This window comes from Solanum lycopersicum, chromosome 2, assembly GCF_036512215.1.
Source record: "Solanum lycopersicum chromosome 2, SLM_r2.1".
Classification (NCBI taxonomy): domain Eukaryota; kingdom Viridiplantae; phylum Streptophyta; class Magnoliopsida; order Solanales; family Solanaceae; genus Solanum; species Solanum lycopersicum.
Genome location: NC_090801.1, coordinates 63,486,091 through 63,510,425, shown reverse-complemented (window position 1 = coordinate 63,510,425; position 24,335 = coordinate 63,486,091). Strand labels below are relative to the sequence as shown.

At 35.1% G+C, this 24,335-nt stretch overlaps 1 protein-coding gene across 2 annotated transcripts in view; it reads left to right on the top strand.

Moving 5' to 3' along the window:
- The window catches only part of LOC101262381 (uncharacterized), a 51,044-nt gene extending 36,806 nt beyond the window's left edge, over nt 1–14,238 (top strand). The window contains exons 9-20 of one of the 2 annotated variants that reach the window (XM_069293841.1): nt 41–6,046; nt 6,635–7,675; nt 7,767–7,806; nt 7,901–7,983; nt 8,545–8,590; nt 8,662–8,780; nt 8,898–8,950; nt 9,568–9,630; nt 10,466–10,588; nt 10,985–11,209; nt 11,383–11,439; nt 12,078–14,238. In XM_069293841.1, coding sequence (XP_069149942.1) covers nt 8,554–8,590; nt 8,662–8,780; nt 8,898–8,950; nt 9,568–9,628 — 270 coding nt within the window. In that variant the 5' untranslated portion in view covers nt 41–6,046; nt 6,635–7,675; nt 7,767–7,806; nt 7,901–7,983; nt 8,545–8,553 and the 3' untranslated portion in view covers nt 9,629–9,630; nt 10,466–10,588; nt 10,985–11,209; nt 11,383–11,439; nt 12,078–14,238. Of the gene's footprint in view, nt 1–40; nt 6,047–6,634; nt 7,676–7,766; nt 7,807–7,900; nt 7,984–8,544; nt 10,589–10,984; nt 11,210–11,382; nt 11,440–12,077 lie in introns of both variants that reach the window. The other variant, XR_011214812.1, reaches the window with a different exon arrangement.
- The last annotated feature ends 10,097 nt before the right edge of the window (nt 14,239–24,335 follow it).

Below are 24,335 nucleotides of genomic sequence, written 5' to 3'. Positions count from 1 at the left end.
ATTGATTTTGATTTTTGAGTCTTTGACTACTCTTTTGCAGTTCATGCGTGAAATTGATTAGCAATTACTACTCAACTATGCTGATCAAATTCTAAATTAGGGTTGGGGGATCTGCAATAATCATTCTCAAGCTTCAAGATCATTTACCCGGTAAGCTACGATCTTTGTTTAGATTTTCATTTCACAAACCAGTCTATGGAACTTGCCATTTACCAGAAATTCCATTGCACTAAATTTTTCAATTTTCATTAAAGTTAAGCCTTACTTCGAGCATAAAGTTATATGTTTTGGTTAAAGAAGGAACTTAAATCTGATCCAGTGGCAGCCAACATCTGTCACACTTTTTCCGGTAACATTCTCTGCTGTCATAGTATACATTCAAAAAGTTAAGTACATGTAAACCATTTGCAGATCAGTCTTTGAAGGGAAAGGTATATAAGTACTGATTGTAGTTGTTAATGTAGGATTAGTTGCTCACCTACATTCTTGAACCTTTTACTACACTTTATAGCTTGTTCTCTTCAACCTTCATATTTTTCCTTCTGAAGGATCTATGCCTGTCTAAATGTGGAAAACAAAGCAAGACAATCACTTCTTCTCAGGCTAGTTATTCCTTTCTGAGGTGATAATAACAGTTTATATCAGTTCTGTGCTCCATCATGTTGAAAGCCAGAAGGGTTTAGGGCTTTCAAGTGTCATTTGTGTGCATTTTCTCATAAAGTCCATTGTATGTTAATTAGGTTGATTATTGCAGTAACTTATAAGGGAAGAGCTTTTTTGTTCCAGTACCATCATTAACAAGAAAAGGGTTGTTTTTTTGGTAATACAGGTTCTCTGTATTTTGTGCGTTAGTCTTACTGTTGTGGATCTGTGGATCTGTTAGAATTTATTCAACATGTTAGTCCATCGACACTAACTAGCTCTCATATTTTAATCCTTCATCTAACTCCAATCTTTCTCATGGAATATTTGCTCAAGTTCTTGTTTAAATGCCGTGTCAAGTACTCTGAAGAATTTATTTGCAACCCACAGCTTGCTGATACAGATGGATCATCAATAGTACTCCCATCAGTGAATATACAAGGCTTGCGGTGCAAGTTATTTTTTAATTTGTGAATTTGGAGCTATCATGATGCTCTCTCGCTTCCACCCAGTGCCATATATGAAAAATAGAGAACTGGGAATTATAATCTGAAGCTATTTAAGATATTTTTCTTTATTCTTGTTGCCTTCGTTTTCATTTTGTAATGGAACAATAACTCTGATATGGACAAAGTGGAACAGATACAGAGGAATGAGATTTAGGAGAAAGTTCCATTTCGTTGTCTGCATCTTCTCTGTCTCATAAAGCTAACTAATGCTTGCAGCCATGACAGATCTCAAAGCTTTTGAGTTCTTCGTGTTTTGGCTTGGCAAAGACCAATATCCTTACCCCCTTCCCCAGACCACCCTTTTCGTGAAATTACATGATTTTCCACTTTTTTTATTCTTTTATTACTCTTTCTGCTTAGTTTATGAATAATGGGGATATGGAAGTTCAATACTACTTGTTTTCTCTCGAACTGATTGAATCACTGATCGAAGAGCGAGCAGCAGCCATGTTTAGTGAAATTACATATCACCTTCCATTTTTCTTATTTTTAGTACTATCTCTGGTATAACTCAAAATGGCAAATCAAACATGTTCTCTATTGAGCTGTAAAATTGTTGTTTGGCATGACATCTCATGTGGATTTCTGAGATTTTGGAGAAAGTTCCATTCCCTGGTGTTTTTATCTTTGTCTCACATGGCTAACTAATGCTTGCAGTCCTGATAGGTTTCTAAGCTTTAGAGCTGATTTGTGTATTATGTTGATTTTCTTTCTCACCCCTCACCGAACCACCCTTCGTGATATTGCACATGCACTCTCTCTTTTCTTATTCCTAGTGTTGACTTTTCTCTTTTCTTGGTAATCACAAATACAAATTTTAAGGAAATCAAGAATTCTTGCATGAATGCTTGATAAAAGAAATTCAAGAACTTTTTGGCGAAATATAAGGAAATCAAAGAAATCGTAGTTTTCAAGAATACATTGGCATTGCACATCATAAAGGAAATTCAAGAAATCTTTTTTTTAAAAATAAATTATGTTGTTATTCTTGTAATGAGTGTTAAGGATGTCCAAGAATTTGTTTTTACCTTTTTAGTGAGATTGAGAGCATTAAGCGAATGCCTCAGGCTATTTGGAGCTTAACCCAGTTTCCAACAGGTATGTATTACTTGTGCAGTAAGTTTTGTTCAATTTAATATATATTACTTCACATATGAAGTTGTACTTTGTTTTGAAGGATCATCTCAAGTTGTACTGTCTTTTGAAGAATCATCTGATGCTTACTTTCTTTTGATGGATCATCTGATGATGAATTTTTTTTGAAGGATCATCTGAAGTTGTACTTTCTTGTCGGGCAACTTCTCGAGTCCCCACAAAGGACAAGGGTAAGGATCCACCAATGTTAGCTTTTAATTATAGAATAAGGCTGTGATGATGACAAATGAAGTTGTATAAGGTTGGATCTGGAAATGGAGCTACCCTTATCTTGGGGAGGCAACCCATTAAGGCATCTCCGTTTTGCAACCGAGGTCTGCAGCTATTGCTGTTGTTTTGTCTCCTTTTGCCTGGTTTTATAACAAATTTGAGCCTTCGGAGAAAGAATTGGCTGAAAGACACTTGAAGTCTTGTGAATTCCCTTTTGTTAGGTTAGCCTAAAAAGGCAAGAATGATGCAGCAGAGCGCATGAGATTCTATCAAGGGTGTTTTCCTTCTCCCTAAACTTTTCCTATGATTTTACATTTTTTAATACAAATGGACAGCCCTTAAAAAAGAAAGAGATACAGAGAATACACTTGAGTTTCTGTGTTTCATTGCATTTTTGCATTCTTAGACGTATGCTCATAAGGCAATACACACAACTATACTACAACAGCTTGACTATGAAAATTATTAAAGAGGCAGTGATGATTTTTGGGCAAACTAAATTTGGGCATTGAGATTACTCAACCCGTATCATTGCGGGGAAACCTGCTATGGCCTGTAATCGAGACATAAATCACACATGCAATCATGTATTGCTGCCATGGCGTGGTATGCTTCTCTTTGGCCTTGCCATAACACAAATCTGAGCCTCAATTTGCTAAAGAGAAGGGAAAAGGGTCAAATTTACCTTTTTATATGCACAAGGGGAAATATTATTTCCATGATTAATGTGGGAGATATTGAACCCAGACACGTCCTTCTGATTTGCAATTTTGATGCTTTTCATTCGTGATGTGTCTCCATCTTTTGATAAGTACCAGCTCAAGAATGAGGCATTTGAACGAAATGTTGGATTATTGAGGGGTGGTTGCCTCCCTCCCTGATTCTATTTTTGAAGTTTTGCATTTTTATGCATCTTTTATTGCTTCAACTTTTATATTCCTCCCACTGATGGATATATGTCTGCCTAAATGTGGAAAAAAACATGACAACACTTCTTCTCAGGCTGGTTATTCCATTTTAAGGTATCAATAACACTGGTTATATCAGTTCTCTGTTCCATCTTGTTGATGAAACCAAGAAGGATTTTTGAGGGTTTAACCCTTTGAAGTGTCATTGTTGTCTAATGTCTCTTAAGGTCCAATTTATGTTTTATTTGGGTTGATTATAGACAGTGAATTGTGAATTGTACTTATAAGGGAAGAGCTTTTTTGTTGTGAATTATGAATTGTAACTTATAAGGGAAGAGCTTTTTTGTTCAAACATTCAAATGAGAGGCTCTGATATCTATTTTTGATGTTTCTTTGTTGGAAATTGCTACTAATACTCATTGGAGGCCAAACGGACATTGTAAGATTTTGAAGGTTATAAAGTTCTTTGAGTTTTAGTTTTGGTAGTATTCATTAAGATAGCTTTCAAACAACAAACCTAGTCTTTGTTCTTGCCATTGTTTACAGGACGGCAAGTGTTTGTACCTTGGAATTTGATGATTGTACAAAATATGTTGGCACACCAGGTAATTCTGTATAAGCATACCTGATACGTTGCAGGTTTTGTCTTCTGAGGAAGTTCAATAATTCTTGTTTTCTTTGGAGCTAATCAAATGATGCTTGACACCACTCGTTCGGTGGGTCTATGAGAGTTTGGAATTAAATTTTTATTTCATGGTGTTTCTTCTCCATCTAGCACGGCTAATTGATGCTTGTAGCCACGACAAATTTCAATGTTTCTGAGCTCATTGTGATTTGGCTTTGCACAGCTCAACTTTTTTCACTCGCCTAACCACCTTTTTGATGAAATTGCACGACCTTCCATTTTCCATATTTTTAGTAATCTTTTCGGTATAACTCAAAAGGACAATCAAACCTGTTCTCTCTTGAGCTGAATAGACGTCGCTTCGCATGTCATTTCATGTGGGTACGTGATATTTTTGAAGAAGTACCATTCATTGGTGTTTTTTCTTTCTCTCGAAGCTAACTAATGCTTGCAGCCATGACATGTTTCTAAGCTTTTGAGCTGATTCGTGTTTTGAGGTGAGTTTCTTTCCCATCTCTCACCGAACCACATTTTTCTTGCTATTATTCCTTACTCTACTCTGTTCAATACACAATGAGGATTTGGAGGTTTTCATCTATTGATGTTCAATCAAACATGTCTCGTGTCGAACTAAGGAACTGTTGCTTGGCACGGCACTTCAGGCGGGTCTATGAGATTTTGGGAAATGTTCCTTTTTGTTGGTCTTTCTTCTCTGTCTCATAGGCGCACTGGTGCTTGCAGCCAAGCTGGGTTTCGAAGCATTTGAGCTAATGATGTTTAGGCGTCGCAAAATTCAATTTATTGTCTGTAGATCACCCTTTTTGAGAAATTACACGACCTACTTTTCTTGTTCATATATTACTCTCTCTTGTGTAACTCCAAAAAGCAATTCAGCATGTTCTCTTTTGAGCTGTAAATCTGTTGATTGGTGTCAGCTCAGGGGGGAGATCAGATTTAAGAGAAGGTTCCAGTTCATGGTGCATCTTCTCTGTCTCGTGAGACTGTCTGACCACCTCAACAGAGTCCTTCACTGGTCGGCTCTTAAGATGCCCAATTATAGCCTTCTTTTTAGAAAAAGATTTAGAACTTGGTATCAGGTAAGAAACCTAAACACATTTTTCCCTTTTCTTATCTGCTTGAAAATTCTTGCAAGCCTTTTTTAGAAAAATCAAGAACTTTGCTTTTTGAAGTTACGTTGGTATTCAAAAATACATATATTTTCAGAAAATCAAGAATTTTTGCATGAATGCTTTTTGAAAAAGTTCTTGAACTTGTTGGCATATTTTAAGGAAATTGTAGTTTTCAAGAATATATTGGCATTGCACATACAAGAAATCTTTTTTGAAAATATTATGTTGTTATTCTTGCAATGTGTGTTAAGGGTCAAGATTTTGTTTTTACCTTTTTAGTGAGATTGGTAGCATTACGTTGCTATTGGCATTGGTACCTGCTATGGTATGGTGGATGGCAATGTTAAGTATTAGTTTTTTCGACATTGATCTAATTCACTTTGATGTGCAGTAAGTTCTGTTCAATATATTATATATTATCATCTGCTATATTTTCTTTCATGGTCTCCTTTTTCTTTGTACCTGAATTTGTTGTACTTGTGTCAAGGGTCTTTCGAAAACAATCTCTTTTCCTACACGAGGTAATTTCTGTGTACATTCTCCCTCCTAAAGCCCACTTGTGGAATTTCATGGGGTATGTTGTTGTTGTTGTTAGTATGATGCTCCATTCTAATCATAATTTTTTTTCTTAATGAATGTTTCTGTATCACACCTCTCTCTGTTTTTTTTTTCATTAGATTTAGAGCTTGTTTGGATTGGCTTATTCTAGGTGCTTTTAAGCCTAAATAGCTTTTAATCCAACATAGCGAGGAGCTTTGATAATTCTTCTGACATTGAGAAGTGAAGTAGATCTCAGATAACCTAAAATGCCTAAGATCTTTATATGAATTGACTTTGGAGCCTTCCAAGACCTCTGAGGGATTTAAGGTGAGGTTTTTTATTGGCATTTATTGGAGTATTTAGTTGTTTTAGTGTTGCGTAACTTCTGACATTGGATTTGTTTTTGTAGAAATGAGTTTGTGTTGGTGCGTATTTTGTGAGAATTGATTTGGATCGTTTTCTGTGTAAAAATATTTGAAAACACCTATTCATTTTTTGAAACTTAAATGTGGGTTAAATAATAGGTTAAAACTGGCTAAACATCATTATTTATTACTAATTGAATAGGATTTTAAAGTATTAACAAGGACCTCCTGACAGAAATCCCCTTTGTGTCACAGCTGTTCACGATGAACAAAATAATCTCCCTTTTGTTATGGGAGAACCATGAAAATCACGTTTCTTGCTTCTATTGGTTGCAAAACACAACAGGCTGTTAACAAGGACATGTACATATTTGTAGCTTGATTGTTGTGTTGTATTTCTTATTATAATTTGTTTTTTCTCCTTACTAAATAATTCTTCTAGTTTGAATGAGCCTGATATTTGAGTGGGATCAAGGTAGTATTCTCAGGAGTTAAACTTGCAGGTCAATCTGAGCCATTTAATTAACAAGTAATTTTTTTTGTTATGCAGAATAGAGCCCTAATATGGTAGAGACAAGTATTAGAGAAGCACGGGTCCTCAATCCTGCCATATGGAATATGAATGTTGAAGAGAATAAGCTTATGGTGACTAGTTGATTCTTAATGTTACTTGTAAGATTGGGGCCCCATCCTTATCTTAATGAGGATACTATCGTGAATATCTGGACTGGAAGTAACTCTCGGTGAGAGCAATTGTACCTGACATTCTTATGCAACATCACTTTGATGTACTGTATTTGATGTTATTTGTACATGAGTCTTTAATCACTCAACATTCCCTTCCCTGTATGTTGTAGTCCCCGCCTGCCTCCCTAAAAGTAGGAGGGGGAACAAATTGTGGAAGGTTGGTTAGTGGAAGAGAGCTGAGAGTTACTTATGCATCAGATGTTGCAAAGCATTTCAGTGTTATGCCATCGTATAGTTTTATCACTTTCTTTTCTCTTTAGTTATTTTTGGAAAACCTAGATAAGAATGTAGTTGTTGAACTATCCTCCTCATCTATTGCTATCCCATTTCGTTCTCCTCTTTTCAGATATACCTGTGAATTATGAGATCAGGAAAAAGAGTTGCAGGCCCAGAGTTGCAAAGCGAAACTGAACTTTCTTCCCCGTAGACAAAGAAACCGACTGGATAGTGCGCTGTCAGGAGAGAGATTTGATCTTCACAGAATATTATGTGGGGAAGTGCTTCTGAAAAGCATGATCCCGAGTCCAAATTCCCCTTGTCAGATCAAAAGTTCAAGTCGGTCAATCGATGGCTCTCTTGCTCATTGCAGAGTCTCTGTGAATTGGATATCCAGAAGCTTTGTGCGACCCCTTTCATCTATACAGAGGATGATTTCCTGGATAAGAAATTCATTGCTTCAGATAGATCCAAACAGTTATAGCTTGCAGATCAAGCTTCATTTATGCGATCAGGGAGAGGTTGCTGCATTAGAGAAGGAAACCATTTATGCAATGCCCTATGCACAGAAGTCTGACCCCTGATGGATCATCCTTTGATAGTGATGAAGATATTAAGTTTGAAAAATGTACGTACAGAAATAAACAAAATCGCCTTGAAGATGATTAAGAGTGTTGAATTTGAAGTAGCTGATGATATTAACCATGTCTTGAATACAGGTCTCCTGAATTATCAGAAACTTCTCCAACTCAGATCAAGGTATTGCACCGGGACTGGGAGGCATAATAGTCGTGACACATGCAAGTTGACCTGAACATCACCCTCGGAATTTTTATTTTTTATTTTTTTGCAGAGAGAGAGAGAAGGCAGGTTTGGTTGATTTGCATCATAATTTCAGATTCCTGCTGCTCTGTTTGGTAGGATCAGCTTGTTCAGGTTTTTCTACTCTTTTTGCCTTTTGGCGATGTAGTTTCTACTTTCACGTTTTCCTGATTTAATCGGCTTTTGAGGAACTCTAACTGTGCTTAGGAGGTTGATGACCAACTTACAAAAAATTTATAATGAATTTTCATCGTACTTGTTGATGAAGTTCTAATTATATTCACCCAACGAATTGGAATTACACCCCGATTATTAAATGTGGTTTTGATCGATCGATTCGATGGGGAACTTATAGAGTACTTCATTTTGCTTTTAAGTGCTATATCGTGGACTCTTTGTTGACATTAAGAAGGGAAGAGCATAAACTCAATATGTTTCGTTAAATGGTAGCCTCTTCCAATATTTGCCTTCTCTCTTTTTCTTTGATCCTTTTTTCGATGTTGACAGTAGTAAAATCATCTTTCTCCCTCAAGAATTGGAGCTTGAGGTGCTGCTGCCACATTCCAACAATTACATTATCAAACTTCTTCAGAATCTTTGCATTCATAATCTAAATCAGAAGTACTCGAGTCTTGAACTATTGCTTATAATTCAAATATCTGATTTCAATTGTAGGTTTAATACATGGATATAGAAGCCAACCAACTGAAGAAAATTAAACGTGCGTGGCTGTGTTTGTTTGTAAAACATCACTTACAGTAGTATCTGATGGATGTTTTGGACACTACTTAGGTTATGGTATGGAGTACCAGAGGGGCTTTGCAGCTTTGTGGCGTTCTTTGAGGGATTCAGGGATGCACAATTTCATTTCTAGTATATTCATCTGTTCATTCCAATTGCCTATAACTCTTGTAAATATGCTTACAAATTTAAATTCTGTAGTTCCTTGACTTCAAATATGTTCTCTTTGAAGCATTATTTGAGATCAATAATCTCATTTGTTGAGTTTATCTTTATTTCTTCTTCAGATTGTAACTGTACCCGAAGAGCACGGAAACATCCACGTGGCAATACTATTTAGGTATACTGAATCTATTTAGTGCCTATTTTAATCTGCATTATCTTTTTAAAAATTGCAGGCTAACAATTTTGTGGGAAAAACACTTAACACTTGCTATGTTGATGGTAATATAGTTTAGTGCTTTTTAAGTCAATTGGATTAATTTGGGAGTGGAAACAAATCTCTACGAGGATAGAATGTTTGACCAAGGGAAATCAGATGTTAGGCACTGGCCTATTCAACAACAGGAAACAGAATGTCTTCAGCTAGACTACACTTATGTTGGGAGGGGGGAGATCAAGTGATGATCTCACTGCATATGGACTCATATCTGAATTTTTGAGGTGTTTTCCAGTTTTAGTGAGTTTATCTTCACTGATGAGTATCATCTTGTTCAGGTTTGTCTACTGTTTTTGCCTTTGCGATGTAGTTTCTAGTTCACGTTTTGATGATTTAATCGGCTTTTTTGGAACTCCAAATGTGCTTAGGAGGTTGATTACCAACTTTAAAATAGTCATATTATGATGAATCCTCATATTATTTGTCCCAACCAGAGTGAAATACACCTGACTTTTAAATGTGGTTTTGAACGATCGATTGGATGGAGAACTTTCGGAGTTCCTTTGTTTTGCTTTTAGGTGCTATCGTGGAATCTTAGCTGACATTAAGAAGGGAAGTAAACTCACTATATTCTGTTAAAGGTATCCTCTTCCAATATTTGCCTTTTCTATATTTCTTTGATCCTTTTTTCCTTGTTGACATCAGTAAAATCATCTTTACCCCTCTAGATTTGGAGCTTGAGGTGCTGCTGCAACGTGCTATCAATTACATTATCAAACTTCTTCAAAAAAATCTCCATATTTGCAAATTCTTTGCACTTATAGTTTAAATCGGAAGTACTCTTGAACTTGTAGCTTATTTTTCAAATATCTCATTCAAGTACCTTGACCCAGTAAAATTCTACAATGCTACACTAGTACGTTTATACATGGATAGAGAAGCCAACAAAATTATGAAGTTGAGGCTGTGTGTTTGAAAAATGTCATTAGTCATTACGCCTGTTGTGAAAAGTCTTTTGAGGTTCAACGTGCATGCATTTGAGAATTATTTGTTTATGAATTTTCAACTACCAGGAGAAGGAAAAAAAATATGCTGCTTGAAGATGAAAGAAAATATTTGAAGTTGATGTCCTCTTTTGTTTTTTCACATTTCATATTGTTTTTTTACTTCATTTTTTTCCTTTTAATTGTGGATCCTTGTTTTTGCTCTCACAGAACCCAAAAATGCTCTTTGCAAGAAATACAAGCAATCAACTTGAATAATGTAATCTTTTAGCTTAGTGCTGTTTAGCTCTAACGTACGATATTTCATTCCTCTGCAAAAGGAAGTTTATGTCTTTATCCCCAACACATTCACAGGGAAAAAGGGAAAGAGAAGAAGTAGAACCTCTCTTGATAAAAGAAAATGATACTCCATTCCGATGCACTGTATCAAAATCAGTCAATTTACTGCAAACAATTTGTTCTGATGTTACAGGTCAACTTACAGTTTACCGAGAATGCACTTCTAGTTATTGTTGAGGAAGGCATTGCCAAAAGCACTGGTGCACAAGGCTCAAGATGTATACTAGAAATTATTGTGACTGAAGCCATGTTTGAGGTATTGCATGGCAGCACAGCTTCTTGTGTTTGGCGTTAATTCTGGAAGAGCTTGGAAAAATATTTCACTTATTTTACTCTTTATCACATTGAGGCTACTAAAGGGAGGAGATATCACCATTTATTTGAGAGTTTGAACTACCTGCTTTTGAGTGTTACTTCCAAAATTTTACTTGAGCACCCCATGAGTGTTGAAATAGCTATTTTTTGAAGAACTTAGCCTAAAATGAAACTAAACATGACTTATACCTGCCTTTCGAAATGTGCCTAAATATTGGTTTCAAAGGCTCGTATTCATTGTCAAGCATGGTTTCTCTTTTGTAATCTGGTTCACTTTTGCACTATCAGCAGCACAGTTATTCAATTATAAACTTTTGGTGTTCATGTTTGTTTGCAGGCTGCTGACTTAAATGTCGAAGCAACTCAGCAAGGGGTTGTCTACATAGATGAAGTTGATGAATAGCCAAAAAGTTCAAAAATTATTATCTACATGGATATGGATAATCGCCTTCGAAGTCATCCTTATAATTAGTCACCTGTTTAGGCTGAGAGCCTTAACATTTGCAGAGATGTATCTCAGGAGGATGTCCAACAGGCGCTGCTGAAGATGTTTGAAGGAACTGTGGGTATTTATTGCAAATTATTTCTTCTGTTCTTTCCAATTGCCTATTACTCGTGTAAACATTTTTACAAGTTCATAGTTGTAGTTCCTTGACTTCAATTGTGTTCTCTTTCAAAGTATTTTTCGGAGATCAATAATCTCACTTGCTGAGTTTATCTTTATTTCTTCTTCAGATTGTAAGTGTACCTGACAATAGAGCATGGAAGCTTCCACGTGGCGATACTACTCAGGTATACTGAATCTATTATAACCTTTTTATCTAATTTTTCTTTTTAAAAAAAATGCAGGCAAACAATTTTGTTAGAAAAATACTTACCACTTGCTATTTGGATGGTAATATAGTTTAGTGCTTTTCATTATCAAAAAAAATATAGTTTAGTGCTTTTTAGAATCAATTAGATTAAGTTGGGGGGTGGAAGACAATTTCTAAGGGAAGAATGTTTGGCCAAGGAAAATCAGATGTCAGACACAGACACTGACCTATTCAACAAACAAGAAACAACACGTCTTCAGCTAAACTATATGTTGGGAGTGGGAAGTCAAGTCAAATACTGGTTTATATTCCTTGTAACAATTATCTACCAAGGCTGTGAAGTTGTACTCGTGCTGTTCCTGTCTTGGGACTGGGAGCTTCTTATTGACCCTACTAAAATGGTTGTAGTCTTTTTCATATTATAGATCTTGTTGCATAATCAAACATCGGCCTGCCAAATATTTCATTTTCCTTCTTAAATGGTCTAACCTTTTCCCATTTGTTGTTTCTTGTGTTGTTCCTGTTTTGGGGCTAAGATCTTCTTGTTCAATAGCTCTTCGCTGTTGTTTGTAGATGCCGACTGCTCTTTATATTTTTCCATCCATTAATCTGCAGATAGCTAAAGCTATCATTTTTACATGTGCTGGAGCTTTTTTTGGTTTAGAGAAGACAATTCAGAAAGGTTATTTGTCAAACTCAACTAATTTCATGAAACACTTTGAGATCAAGTGATTCAATATGGTTCAACTTATCATTCCTTTACTCCGAGACGGCAAAATCCTTTAATTGGATTCTGAGCACCTGTTCGAACTAACATGTGAGTTGGTGGTCTAACTGATGTTGTAGTTACTTCATCACTATTGGAATCTTTGAGGAAATCCTTGTAACTTGAGCTTACTTTTCTTTTCCGGATCACTATAATTTAATGATTTCATGACTCTTTGTTCTCGTGAAATTCTAAAAACCAAATGCATCGAAAGCATTTGTTTCATATTGCTTTCACTTTCTAGGTAGAAAGTGATGATTTCATTGTGTATGGACTTATACCTGAATTTGTGGCACGGCTTCCAGATTTAGTGAGTTGTATTCCCTATATAAGGATTAGCTTGTACAGGTTTGTCTACTCTTTTCACCTTTTGGCGATGTAGTTTCTAGTTTCATGTTTTCCTGGTTTAATTGGCTATTTGGGAACACCAACTATGCTTAGGAGGCTGATAGTATTTTTTTTTATTTTTCCTAAAATATATGAAGATTAATAATCAGCGGATCCCTTGCCTTAGACAAAAACCGAATAAGGTAATTAACAAGCCCATTAATAAATGCCACACTCTCATGCAGGATCTGGACAAAGTTTTTGGCCAAAGTCAATGGCAAAATTTGTGCCCTTGACAAGGACTATGAAAAGTGATTTGGTGAATGAACTACAGACCCTCTTAAGGTAGAAACAGCAAACATTAAAGAGAACAAATCAATAGCCTATTCCACTTCAGAGCTTGATCTGGAAAATATTAAGAAACTGATTAGCAAATATGGAGTACCTGAAAATGCAGGAGGAAACCAACTCAGAAATAACCAAGGGCTTTCCTTCTGCATTGTCAAGTACTCCATATTTGCTGATCAATTTCTTAATATCTTTTCCTGATCAAGCTCTGAAGTGGAATAGGCTAGACCTGCTCTCTCTAATCTTTGCAGTTTCAACCCGAGGACGGTCCCTTGTTCATTAACCAAATCACTTTTCATAGTCATTGTCAAGGGCGCAAATTTTTCCATTGGCTTTGGCCCAAAACTTTCTCCAAATCCTGCATGGGGAGCTTGACATTGAGCTTGACATTCATTAATGGGCTTGTTAATTACCTTATCCGATTTTGTCGAGGACAAGGAACCAGTAGATCCACTTGCCTAGACATGGCAGCATTGAGAGAAACAACAGTTGCTGCTTTGGTAGCCATGCCATATTCCTTCATCTGCTTTGGTATTTCTTGTAGGTTGAGGAGAAGCCTAACCAATATGTTGGTATCAACCAGACTACCTTGCTCTTGACTTTTTGCAAGAGCAGCTGCAGTTGTGGCTATAGAAACTGTCAAACCATGTGTAGATTCTTCTATAGGAATTGTTCTGACTATTGGAGTTTTGCTATCATCATAACCTTGTTCCAGGTCAGACACATTGTAAGGACTGTTAAATAAGAAAAATAACAGATTAAAACCAAGTAAAATTAAGACAACAAAAGCTACAAAACATAAAAAATAATCCAAAAATTACTTACTTTGGAGGAATTGCAGACCGATCAGGGAAAACCGCCGGAATCACCCTCATTTTCGTATCCTCCTATTGGCTTTTTTGCTTTCTTCACCAGCAATCATTAGTCATTTCTCATTCAAATGGAATTACAAATAACAACAACAAATTCTCTTGGTGGCGGATCTAGGGTTAGGGTTTTTGTGAACACTTTAAGTATCCATGGCCAAGCCGACAGATCTAGGGTATCATGTAAGCGAATTTGGGAACAATTTAAGTATGAATGGCAAGTCAATGGATCTAGGTATTGAGTAAGGGTTCTCAAGAACAATTTAAGCATGGCCAAGTTGGCGGATTTAGGGTATTGGGTTGGGGTTGTCATGAACAATTTAAGCATGAATGGCCAAGTCGACGAATCTAGGCTACTGGGTTATGATTTTCAGGGCTAAGCATGCGGATCTACGCTATCCATCTGTTGCTATCGGGATTCACATAAGGTAAAACCCCAATTCGCCACGCTTATGTAATAACTAACAAATTACAGAAGGAAAAATCACATAGACGACACACAAGGTACCACTCCGCCGCTCTTATATAATAACTCACAAATCACACAAATGGCACACAAATTAAAACCTCGCTCCGCCGCTCTTATGTATTAATTCACAATTCACACAAAGTTGGCTTGTACTAAGCAAGCCGAGGTTAGGGTTTTGAGTAAGATTTTTGCTCAAACGTTACATTTCTTTTTTATATAGAAGAGCCATGCTGAGGACGACCAAGGGTAAATTTGTCATTTGATAAATATTTTAGAATGTTTATTTTTATGTTATGACATCAAAAAAGTTGTAATAGATTTTTAATAACAATACAACCAAATATCTTTTCTTAAATGTCATGTGCATCCTCACGCAATTAATTTGGAAACAAATTTTCTATAGATTTTTTCTTTTTTGGGTAGTGTGATATTTTCATTAAACCACAAATATCTATTAAACAATGGTTTTTTAGTAATTTTAATATTATTTAAAGGCAAAATAATAATTTTATAATTAATGATCAAAATGAAAATTTATAAGAATTCATATATGTCATTACTTTTAAAATTGGCCCATAAAGATATTTTTATAATTGTTTCAAAATGAAGAGTTTCTATTAATTAGCATTTTACAAACAATAATAAATGCTAAGCTTGTTTTGACATGTTTTTGAAAGAAAATTTTGAACTACTTTAAAATAAAATGTGTTTGAATAGTTAATATTTTGTTCCTATAAATACTTCAAAGAATTATTGCATAAATATATTTTTAATATTTGTTTCAAATATGTTCGCTAAATTCATATCTTGATTATTAAAATCATCTTTAAAATGACGTATCAATATTTTTCTAATTAATTTACTTTTTAAAAACAATAGTGATTCTAAGCTTGTTTTGACATATTTTTGTAAGAAAATATTGAACAAATTTAAGATAAAATGTGTTGAATAGTTAATATTTTGTTCCTAAAAAAACATTAAAAAATTATTGCGTAAATGTATTTTTAATATTTGTTACAAGAAAAAATATCACTAAATTCGTATCTTGATTATTGAAATAATCTTTAAAATGACGTATCAATATTTTTAATTATTTTGAAGAAATATAAAATTACATGACTAAAAGAACTAACAATGTTTGACTATTAAGAAATCAATGATTCGATAATGTATTTCATTAAAAGATTAAAAAATACAAAAGTTTTCATTTTTATATAATAAATATTTTTTAATATTAAATATGATAAACTATTTAATAGGGAAAATTTGACAAGAAAAAGAATTAATATTCAAATTCTAAGAAATATTTTAAAATACATAATAAAGGAATATGAGTAATAGAAAAATAAAAAAATAAAAAAATAAAAAAATAAAAAAATGAAAATCTCTATAGAAAAGGTCTTAGAGAAATATAAAGGAGGAAAAAAATTAAAATATGAATAATAACTTGAAAAAGAAAAATAAGTATATTGGTTATTACTTATCTTGTGCGGGTAAAATTCAAATATTCTTTTACAACATGATATAGAGTGTAGTATTAAATAAAATTATTAATATAATTTAGAACGTAAATTAATTCAATTGTTATCGTATATAGAAATAAAATTGCTTTTATTTTTGTGGAGTTGGAAATTAATATTTTAATAAATGTTTTCAATATTTAAAATATAACATTATAATAATTATAATTTTATATAGAAATAAATTTAATTTTATGATAGTATTTATTGTTGTGGAAGTTAGAAACCAAGTTTTTAATAAATACTTTTAATATTAATATCAAAATAAATAGAAGTATTTCTATTAACGAAGACGATAATGAAATGTATCACAAAATTCACCAACAAAGCAAATTATAAACACATCATTTGACATAGAACAAAATGGAAATGTCAAACAATAATTTATTTTACATTTGAAACGAAGGATTTAGTGTAAATTTGTTTCAACTTGACCTTATATACTTTCAATTCCATTCCCAATATAATTAAAAGAAAATTAATTTTAATCCCATTTAAATTGAATTGAATCAAAAGAATCACTTTCTGTCGCTCAAATCTAAACGTATTCAAATATTTTGTACGTTTTTTTTAGTTAGTAATACACTAATACCAACACAATATCCAAGTTCAAATAGGTGATCAAATTTGTGACAAATATCATAGAATCTACTCGCTCTTGTTCAAATTATCTCCTCATAGTGTTGCGTGAATTGACTCATATTTCATTTCCCAAGGAGATATTCTAAGTGTGTTAAAGACATGTCAAATTGGCATGCTTTCAGTTTTACTTATATAGAACATTCATATGCTTTAGTTTTTTTTCAAATATTTCCTTAATAAGTTTGTATAATTCTACCACTCAACAAGTAAAACAATATCGAAAAGAGGATGGCCCATCAAAAGTTGACAGCAGATCTCAACAACATACTTAATTAAAGCAGACACATCAAAGCATTAATAGATCATCGATCATATGAAAGAAGAGATTGCTTGAAGAAGTCAGAAGAGAGACTTTCTTCCAAATCTTTGGCTATATGAAAATGTCTTCGCAAGGTAATCTAAGTTTAGACGACAGAAATTGTTATGATAATCTCATTTGTTGTTATTAATTGTAGTTCCATTTGAATGATGACTAGTGGTTGTTGTAAATAAAGCAAAGAAGATCCGATGAGGTGCTAGGACTTTATGATAATAAGAGCAACAAGAGACTACAACTAAGTAAATTGATATAAAGAAGCGATAAAACCTAAGATATAGTTCAAAAATACCATACTTAAGAGGAATTGTAGACTAACAAGGATAAACCGTCTCAAGCACTTTCTTTCCCCTATGCTCCTTCACACCTCCTTCTTTACTTTCATCACCACCAACCACACGCCAATTATCATTCAAATCAAACTAGCAATAACGACATTAAATGGGCTGTTACGACAACATATTCATAAACTATGCATATAAAGACACTTTCTATCATCTAAAACCTAGATTACCTTGGGAGGATATTTCCACAGCCACAGATTTGCAAGTAAGCCTCTCTTTTGACTACATCAAACAACACCTTCTTTCGGATGATGATTTAATAATTTAATAGTACTTAAATGTGTCCGCATTAACTGAAGATGATACTGAGATTACCTACTGGTTTTTTATGCGCAATCCTCTTCTTAAACATGTATTTACCTGTTGAATACTAAAATATGCAAATTTGTTAAAGAGAAATCGAAATAAACTAAATCTTTGTTAGGATAGATTAGCAAGATATGTAAAAGGGGTTTCTTCCCTTTGTCTCCAAAACTAATCCGCTCTGCCCCATAACTATCAAAGCACACAGAGAAGGAATTTGCCATAAAACCTTTTGAGACACCGTACTAGGGACTGATATCTTCTCGATACCAAGCCCAAACAAACTGTTTGGTGTTGCAACATCTTGAAAAGAACCAGTTTGAGTCTATCCACTACTGCACAATTGAAATTGGCATGTATTAGAAATGAATTTGAACAGAAGCAGAAGAATTGCTCAGTTAATCGAATGTACTATTCATACAACACATCTAGTTAAAAATGCACTGTAACTTGACATCAACTAGGGAAAAAATAGTTCAGGATACATACTCAAAGATCATTTATGAGTTAGGACAGGACATCCCTGAGTCGAATTTGATCTACAAATCTAGAGCTGCAAAGTAGCTTGGCCTTGCATACTATAAGGCCGCGGCGGATCTAGGGTATAAAGTTAGGATTTTCAGCAATAACTTTTGCGCAAATCTTATATTTATACAGAGAAATCTATTAAATATACAATAAACTTTGTCCTTCCCCTGTTTTGCTTTTAAGTTTGTAATTATTGGGAATTCATAAATTGAACTAGAAAGGAATTCGTCGAAAATTTATATTGTATATATATAAGTAAAATGGTGTCCTAAACGACCACTTACCTTTGGACACCGCCCAATAGGCATGTATAGCCCAGTGGTTCTTCGGGCTGTTAAATTGCACAAGGGAGCTTAGGGATCGCAAGTTTGATCGTCACCAATAACATTTGTCCTTTTTGCCATTTTAATTTTTTGAAAATAGAGCTTTTTTTTAGTTACTTTTTAAATCTAAAATATTTTAAAATAGAGCTTTTTTTAGTTACGTTCTAAATCTAAATAATAGTTAATAAATTTATTTATTAGAAATAACTAAAAATTAATATTATTTGATAAAATAATCCTTAAATAGATACACTTGAAAAAAATCAAAAATTTAGAAGCCGATTAAAATTTTAATTGATTTGATTTTTTAAAAAAATAATAGAACTCATATTTTTAATTTAAGTTAAATTATTAAACAATCCTAATTTTTTTTCCGCGTACTTTTTTTCCGCGTTTCTGAAAACTATAAATAAAAGGTAGCCGCTAATTTTTCATCTCACAAGTCTAAGTGTAACATGGATAACTCCGTGTCACTGCTCTCCGGTGACGATGGCCGATCAAGATCAATTTTCCCATCTTGGTATTCTTCCATCCATAAAATCTCGACAACTTGAGTGAATTGAAATTCACGCATGCTGTCGATGGCCGATCAGGATCAAGAATTCTCCACTGGATTGCTGTCTCAGTGACGATTTCGATCAAAACCCTAAACCCCAAATCGTAGAATCCTCGATGATTCAGGTATCCTTTTCTCTATTCAAAAAGAAACAAGGTATCTTTTAATTCTTGCATACATTCCTTCTAAGAAAAAAGCCAAGAAATTGTCGTCTTTTTTAAGTTAAATTGGATCTTCAAGAAATCTTTTCTTCTTCAAAAAAAAAGTTATGTTATTATTCTCGCCGTGTGTGTTAAGTTTGTTCAAGAATCTGTTTTTACTTTTCTAAGGGTGAGGCTATTTGGAGTTCAATATCATTATGTTTTCACAAGGGTTGTTTAGGAGTGTTTCAACAGCTCTATGCTGGTGCCACAAAGTCATTCTTTATGGAAAGACGTGGAGTTGTTCTTGAACCCACTCGCACAACTCTAATTATAAGAAGTTGTGATTAGTAGTATTTTGAATTAAGTAGTTTAATTATTAGACAGACAGACTTTGTAAACGCCCTCAATGACCATCTTCCTTTACATGGTCTAGACTTTTCGACTTTGATTGTTTGTTATTGTTTTCATTTGAGAATCAGTAAAAGTCTGCTGAGAACGTCATAGTCAAGTGACTAACGGAGGCAAGTCGTGCCTTCATGCAGTTTTAATCAATTAGACTGATTGCACCTGTGAATTTGTATGTGGCTTGCACGCAAAGGCAGTGACCGGTGGGACTTGTGCGTATTCTAAATTATTTTTTCCGCGTGTATTTACAAAAAGTTTTCATTTGAAAGCTATAAAATGACACCGCCTATCTTCACACGCTACGTCTTCTGATTACAAATTACGCTACTGGTGCAGTATATAACTTCATACGCTACTGACGCGCATTGTAGAACTTCATATGCTATTTTCCTTTACATGGTCTAAGACTGTTTGACTTTGACTGTTTCATAAAATGGAAAAGTGTGCCACCTAAGAAATAGGGAATTATTTGATTCGTCTTTTTTGATTTTGTAAATGTTTTGAGGATTAGTAGAGGTGGGCTGCTGAGAACATCACACACTTTCAATTGTTTAGACTAATTCCACCTGTGAATTTGTGTGTTGTTGCACAAAAGGCATTGACCAGTGAGGCTCTTCAACGAATTCTTATGTTCCTCTGTTTGCTGCTTCCTTGTAGGGCTGTTCTTGTGTTTGTTGTTCTTATAAAGTAGTGTGTTCCTAGTTTGAAATTTAACCCAGTTTCCACTTTCCACTCTCCACCAGGTATCTGTTGCAATAGGAATTGGACCTGCTATGTAAATGTGGTATCAGTTCCTTTCCCACCCCTCACTTAACCACCCTTTTCATGATATTACTCATGCACTCCCTCTTTTGTTATTTTTTGTACTCACTCTACTCAGTTTTATACACAATGAAGATTAGAGGTTTTCATCTGTCGATGTTCAATCAAACATGTTCCTTGTCCAGCTAAAGAACTGTTGATTTGGCACGGCACTTCATATTTTGGTTCTATGAGATTTTTCGAGAAATTTCATTTTTTGGTCTTCCTTTTCTGTCTCATAGGCAAACTGATGCTTGCAGCCATGCTGGGTTTCAAAGCTTTTCAGCAAATCATTTTTGGGCGTCGCAGAGTTCAATTTTTTTTGCTGGTAAATCACCCTTTAGTGAAACTACAGGATCTTCTACTTTTCTTGTTCTTTTATTACTCTCTCTTGTATAACTCAAAAAAAGCAACTTAGCATGTTCTCTTTGAGCTGAACAACTGTTGATTGGCATGGCAGCTCAGGCGGGTATATGAGATTTAGGAGAAAGTTACATTTTATGGTGTGTTTTCTCTGTCTCATAAGGCTTAATGATGCTTGCAGCCATGACAGACCGATTTTTGCAGTCATTCTGGGTGTCAAAGATTTTGAGCTAATCATGTTTGGTTGTTGCAAGTTCAATATTTTTGTCACTAAATCATCCTTTTTGTGAAACTACACGACCATCTTCTTTCTTGTTCTTATTACTCTCTCCTGTATAACTCAAACAAGGCAATGAAAATCTCTCTTGAGCTGAAATACTGTTGCTTGGCATGGAACCTCAGGTGGGAATATGAGATTTAGGAGAAAGTTCCATTTCATGGTGCATCTTCTCTGTATCATGATGCGTGTAGCCACGAACAGATTCCAAAGCTTTTAAGTTGGTTCGTGTTTCGGCTTAGAAAAATTCAGTTTCCTTCCCACCCTCCCCAAACCGCCCTTTTCATGAAATTAAACATGACCTTCCTCTTCTTTTTTTTTTTATTACTCTCGCTGCTCCGTTTATTAAAACATGAGGATGTGGAGGTTTTGCCTTCTGGGGAGTTCAATATTTCTTGTTGCTCTTCAGGTGGGTTCAGTGTTACGAAAGGCGCTCGCCTCGTCGCCAAAGGCGAGAGGCGAGGCGAGGCGAGGGTGGCTCGCCATTCTCTGGCGAGGCGAGGCGAGGAGAAAAAGGCGAGCCCCTGGCGAACTATGGCGATGAAATGGCGAGCGAAAGGCGCCGCCTTTTTGATTAAAAAATTTTGACTTAATAATATTAGTCAAAATTAGGGTTTTTTTTTTACTTTTGAAAATTTCTGAAATCCTCCACATCGCGACTCTCTCTCTCTCTCTCTATCGATCGATTGACTTTTCTCTTCTCATCCATCGCATCGCTGCTCCCTCGCTGTCCCTCGCTGTCGCGCATCTCTGCTCCCTCGCTGTCGCGTCTCTGCTCCCTCGCTGTTGCGTCTCTTCTCCCTCGCCGACGACCCTCGCGACTCTCACTCTCTGTTTTCAGGTAATGTTTTCTCATTTCTGATTTCTCTCTCCTTCTTCTGTTCTTATTTTTTCTGTTCTTCTTCATTTTTATTTTTTTTTTTGGTAAGCTGCAGTCAGGCAGTGCTTACTGCTTTGTGTAACTGTAAAGTGTTAATTTTTTTTAAAAAATTCTTTGCTAATATGTGTTATTGCTATTAAGACTTTGGATAAAATATGCAATTAAATATTTTTAATTTTTGGTATTAATTGGCGCCTTTATTCAAAAAGGCAAGCGCCTCGCCGCGTGGCGAGGCAGGCCCTTGTCGCCTTTTGTCGCCTCTCGCCGTCCACAACACTGGGTGGGTTTATGAGATTGTAATTAAATTTCCATCTCATGGTGTTTCTTCTCCATCTCACAGGCCTGATTGATGCTTGTAGCCACGACAGATTTCAATTCTTCTGAGCTCATCATGTTTTGGATTTATAGAGTTCAGTTTTGTTTCTTTCGCCAAACCACCATTTTGGTGAAATCACACACGACCTTCCCTTTTTCTTATTTTTAGTGCTCTTTCCAATATAACTCAAAAAGGGCAATCGTTCACTCTAGAGCTGAAAAACTGTTTTTTGGCATGGCATCTCATGTGGGTCTCTGAGATTTTTGAAGAAGTACCATTTCTTGGTGTTTTTTCTCTGTCTCTCAAGGCTAACTAATGCTTGCAGCCATGACATGTTTCTAAGCTTTTGGGCTGATTCGTGTTTTGTGTTGAGTTTCTTACCCATCCCTCGGTCGAACCACCCTTTTTGTGATATTACACAAGCACTTTCTCTTTTCTTGTTCTTTATACTCTGCTCCATTTATACACAATGAGGTTTTGGAGGTTTTCATCCATCGATGTTCAATTAAACATGTCTCATGTCAAACTAAAGAACTTCTGCTTGGCACGACACTTCAGGTGGGTCATGAGATTTTGGGAAATGTTCCACTTATTGGTCTTTCTTCTCTGTCTCCTAGGGAAGCTGGTGCTTGCTGCCATGCCTGGGTTTCGAAGCTTTTGAGCTAATCATGTTTGGGCATTGCAAAGTTCAGTTGTTTTGTCACTATATCATCCCTTTGGTGAAACTACATGACCTTTTACCTTTCTTGTTCTTATTACTCACTCATGTAAAATTCAAAAAAAAAAAAGAAGCAATTTAACAAGTTCTCTCTTGAGCAGAAAAACTGTTGCTTGGAGTAAGTTCCATTTCATGGTGCATATTCTCCGTCTCATAAGGCTTACTGATGCTTGCAGCCAAGACAGATTTCAATGTTTTTGAGTTAATTTGTTTTTCGGCTTGGCAAAGTTCAATTTCCTTTCCCCCTTACCCAAATCACCCTTTCCGTGGAATTACACATGAGCTCCTCTGTTTGTTATTCTTATACATCTTTTTCCTCTGTTGATAAACCATGTTAAGAAACCAAGAGGAAGTGGAGGTTTTTTTCTTTTGTGCAATTTCAATAGAACTTGTTGTCTCTCAAGGTGATTAAACTGTTGCTTGGTAGTAGGTGCGACACCTCAGATGGGTCTAGATTTTGGAAATAAATTTCTATTTCATGGTGTTTATTCTTCATCTCACTTGACTAGCCGATACTTGTAGCCACGACAGATTTCAATGCTTTTGTTCTAACCGTGTTTTGGCTTAGCATGTTCAGTTTTTTTCTCTCACAAACCTCCTTTTTTGGTTATATTACGCATGACCTTCCATTTTTCATATTTTAGTTCTCTCCCTGTATTTCTCAAAATGGCAATCAAACATGTTCTCTCTTGAGCTGAATAACTATTGCTTGGCTTGGCATCTCATGTGGGTTTGGGTGATTATGGGGAAACATCCATTTCATTGTGTATTTTTCTGTCTCACAAGGTTAACTAATGCTTGCAGCCCTGACAGGTTTCTGAGCTTTTGAGCTGATTCATGTTTTTGTCCCACCCATCACCTAACCATTATATTCAATCAAACATGTTGCTTGTCGAGCTAAAGAACTGTCGCTTGGCACAACACAAACATGTTGATTCATGTTCTCTTTTGAGCTAAAATTTGATGCTTGGCATGACACCTTAGGTGGGTATATGAGATTTAGGAGAAAGTTTCATTTCATGGTGCATCTTCTCTGTCTCATAAAGCTAACTGTTGCTTGCAACCATGACAGATTTCAAAGCTTTTCAGTTGATTCGTGTTTTGGCTTGGCAAAGTTCAGTTTCCTTTCACCCCTCCCCAAACCACCCTTTTTGTGAAATTGCACATGACTTTCCTCTTTTGTTATTCTTATTACCCTTTCTGCTCAGTTTGTATACCATGAGGATGTGGAGGTTTTGTCTTTCCTGGAAGTTCAGTTAAACTTGTTTTCTCTCGAGCTGATGAAACTGTTGCTTGTCACGGCACCTCAGGTGGGTTTATGAGATTTTGAAATCAAATTTCCATTTCATGGTGTTGCTTCTCCATCTCATACTGTTAAGTTATTTGTTTATGATTTTTGGACTACCAGGAAAAGGTAAAAAAATATGTAGGTCGCTTGAAGATGAAAGAGAATATTTAAAGTTTATGTCTCTTTTGCTTTTCACATTTTATATTGTTTCTTACTTCATTTTTTGCCTTTTAATTGTGGATCCTTATTTTTGCTCTCAATGAACTCAAAAATGCTCTTTGCAAGCAATACAAGCAATCAACTTGAATAATGTAAGCTTTTAGCTCAGTGCTGTTGAGCTTTTAGCTAAGTGCTGTCTTTATTCAGTTATAAAT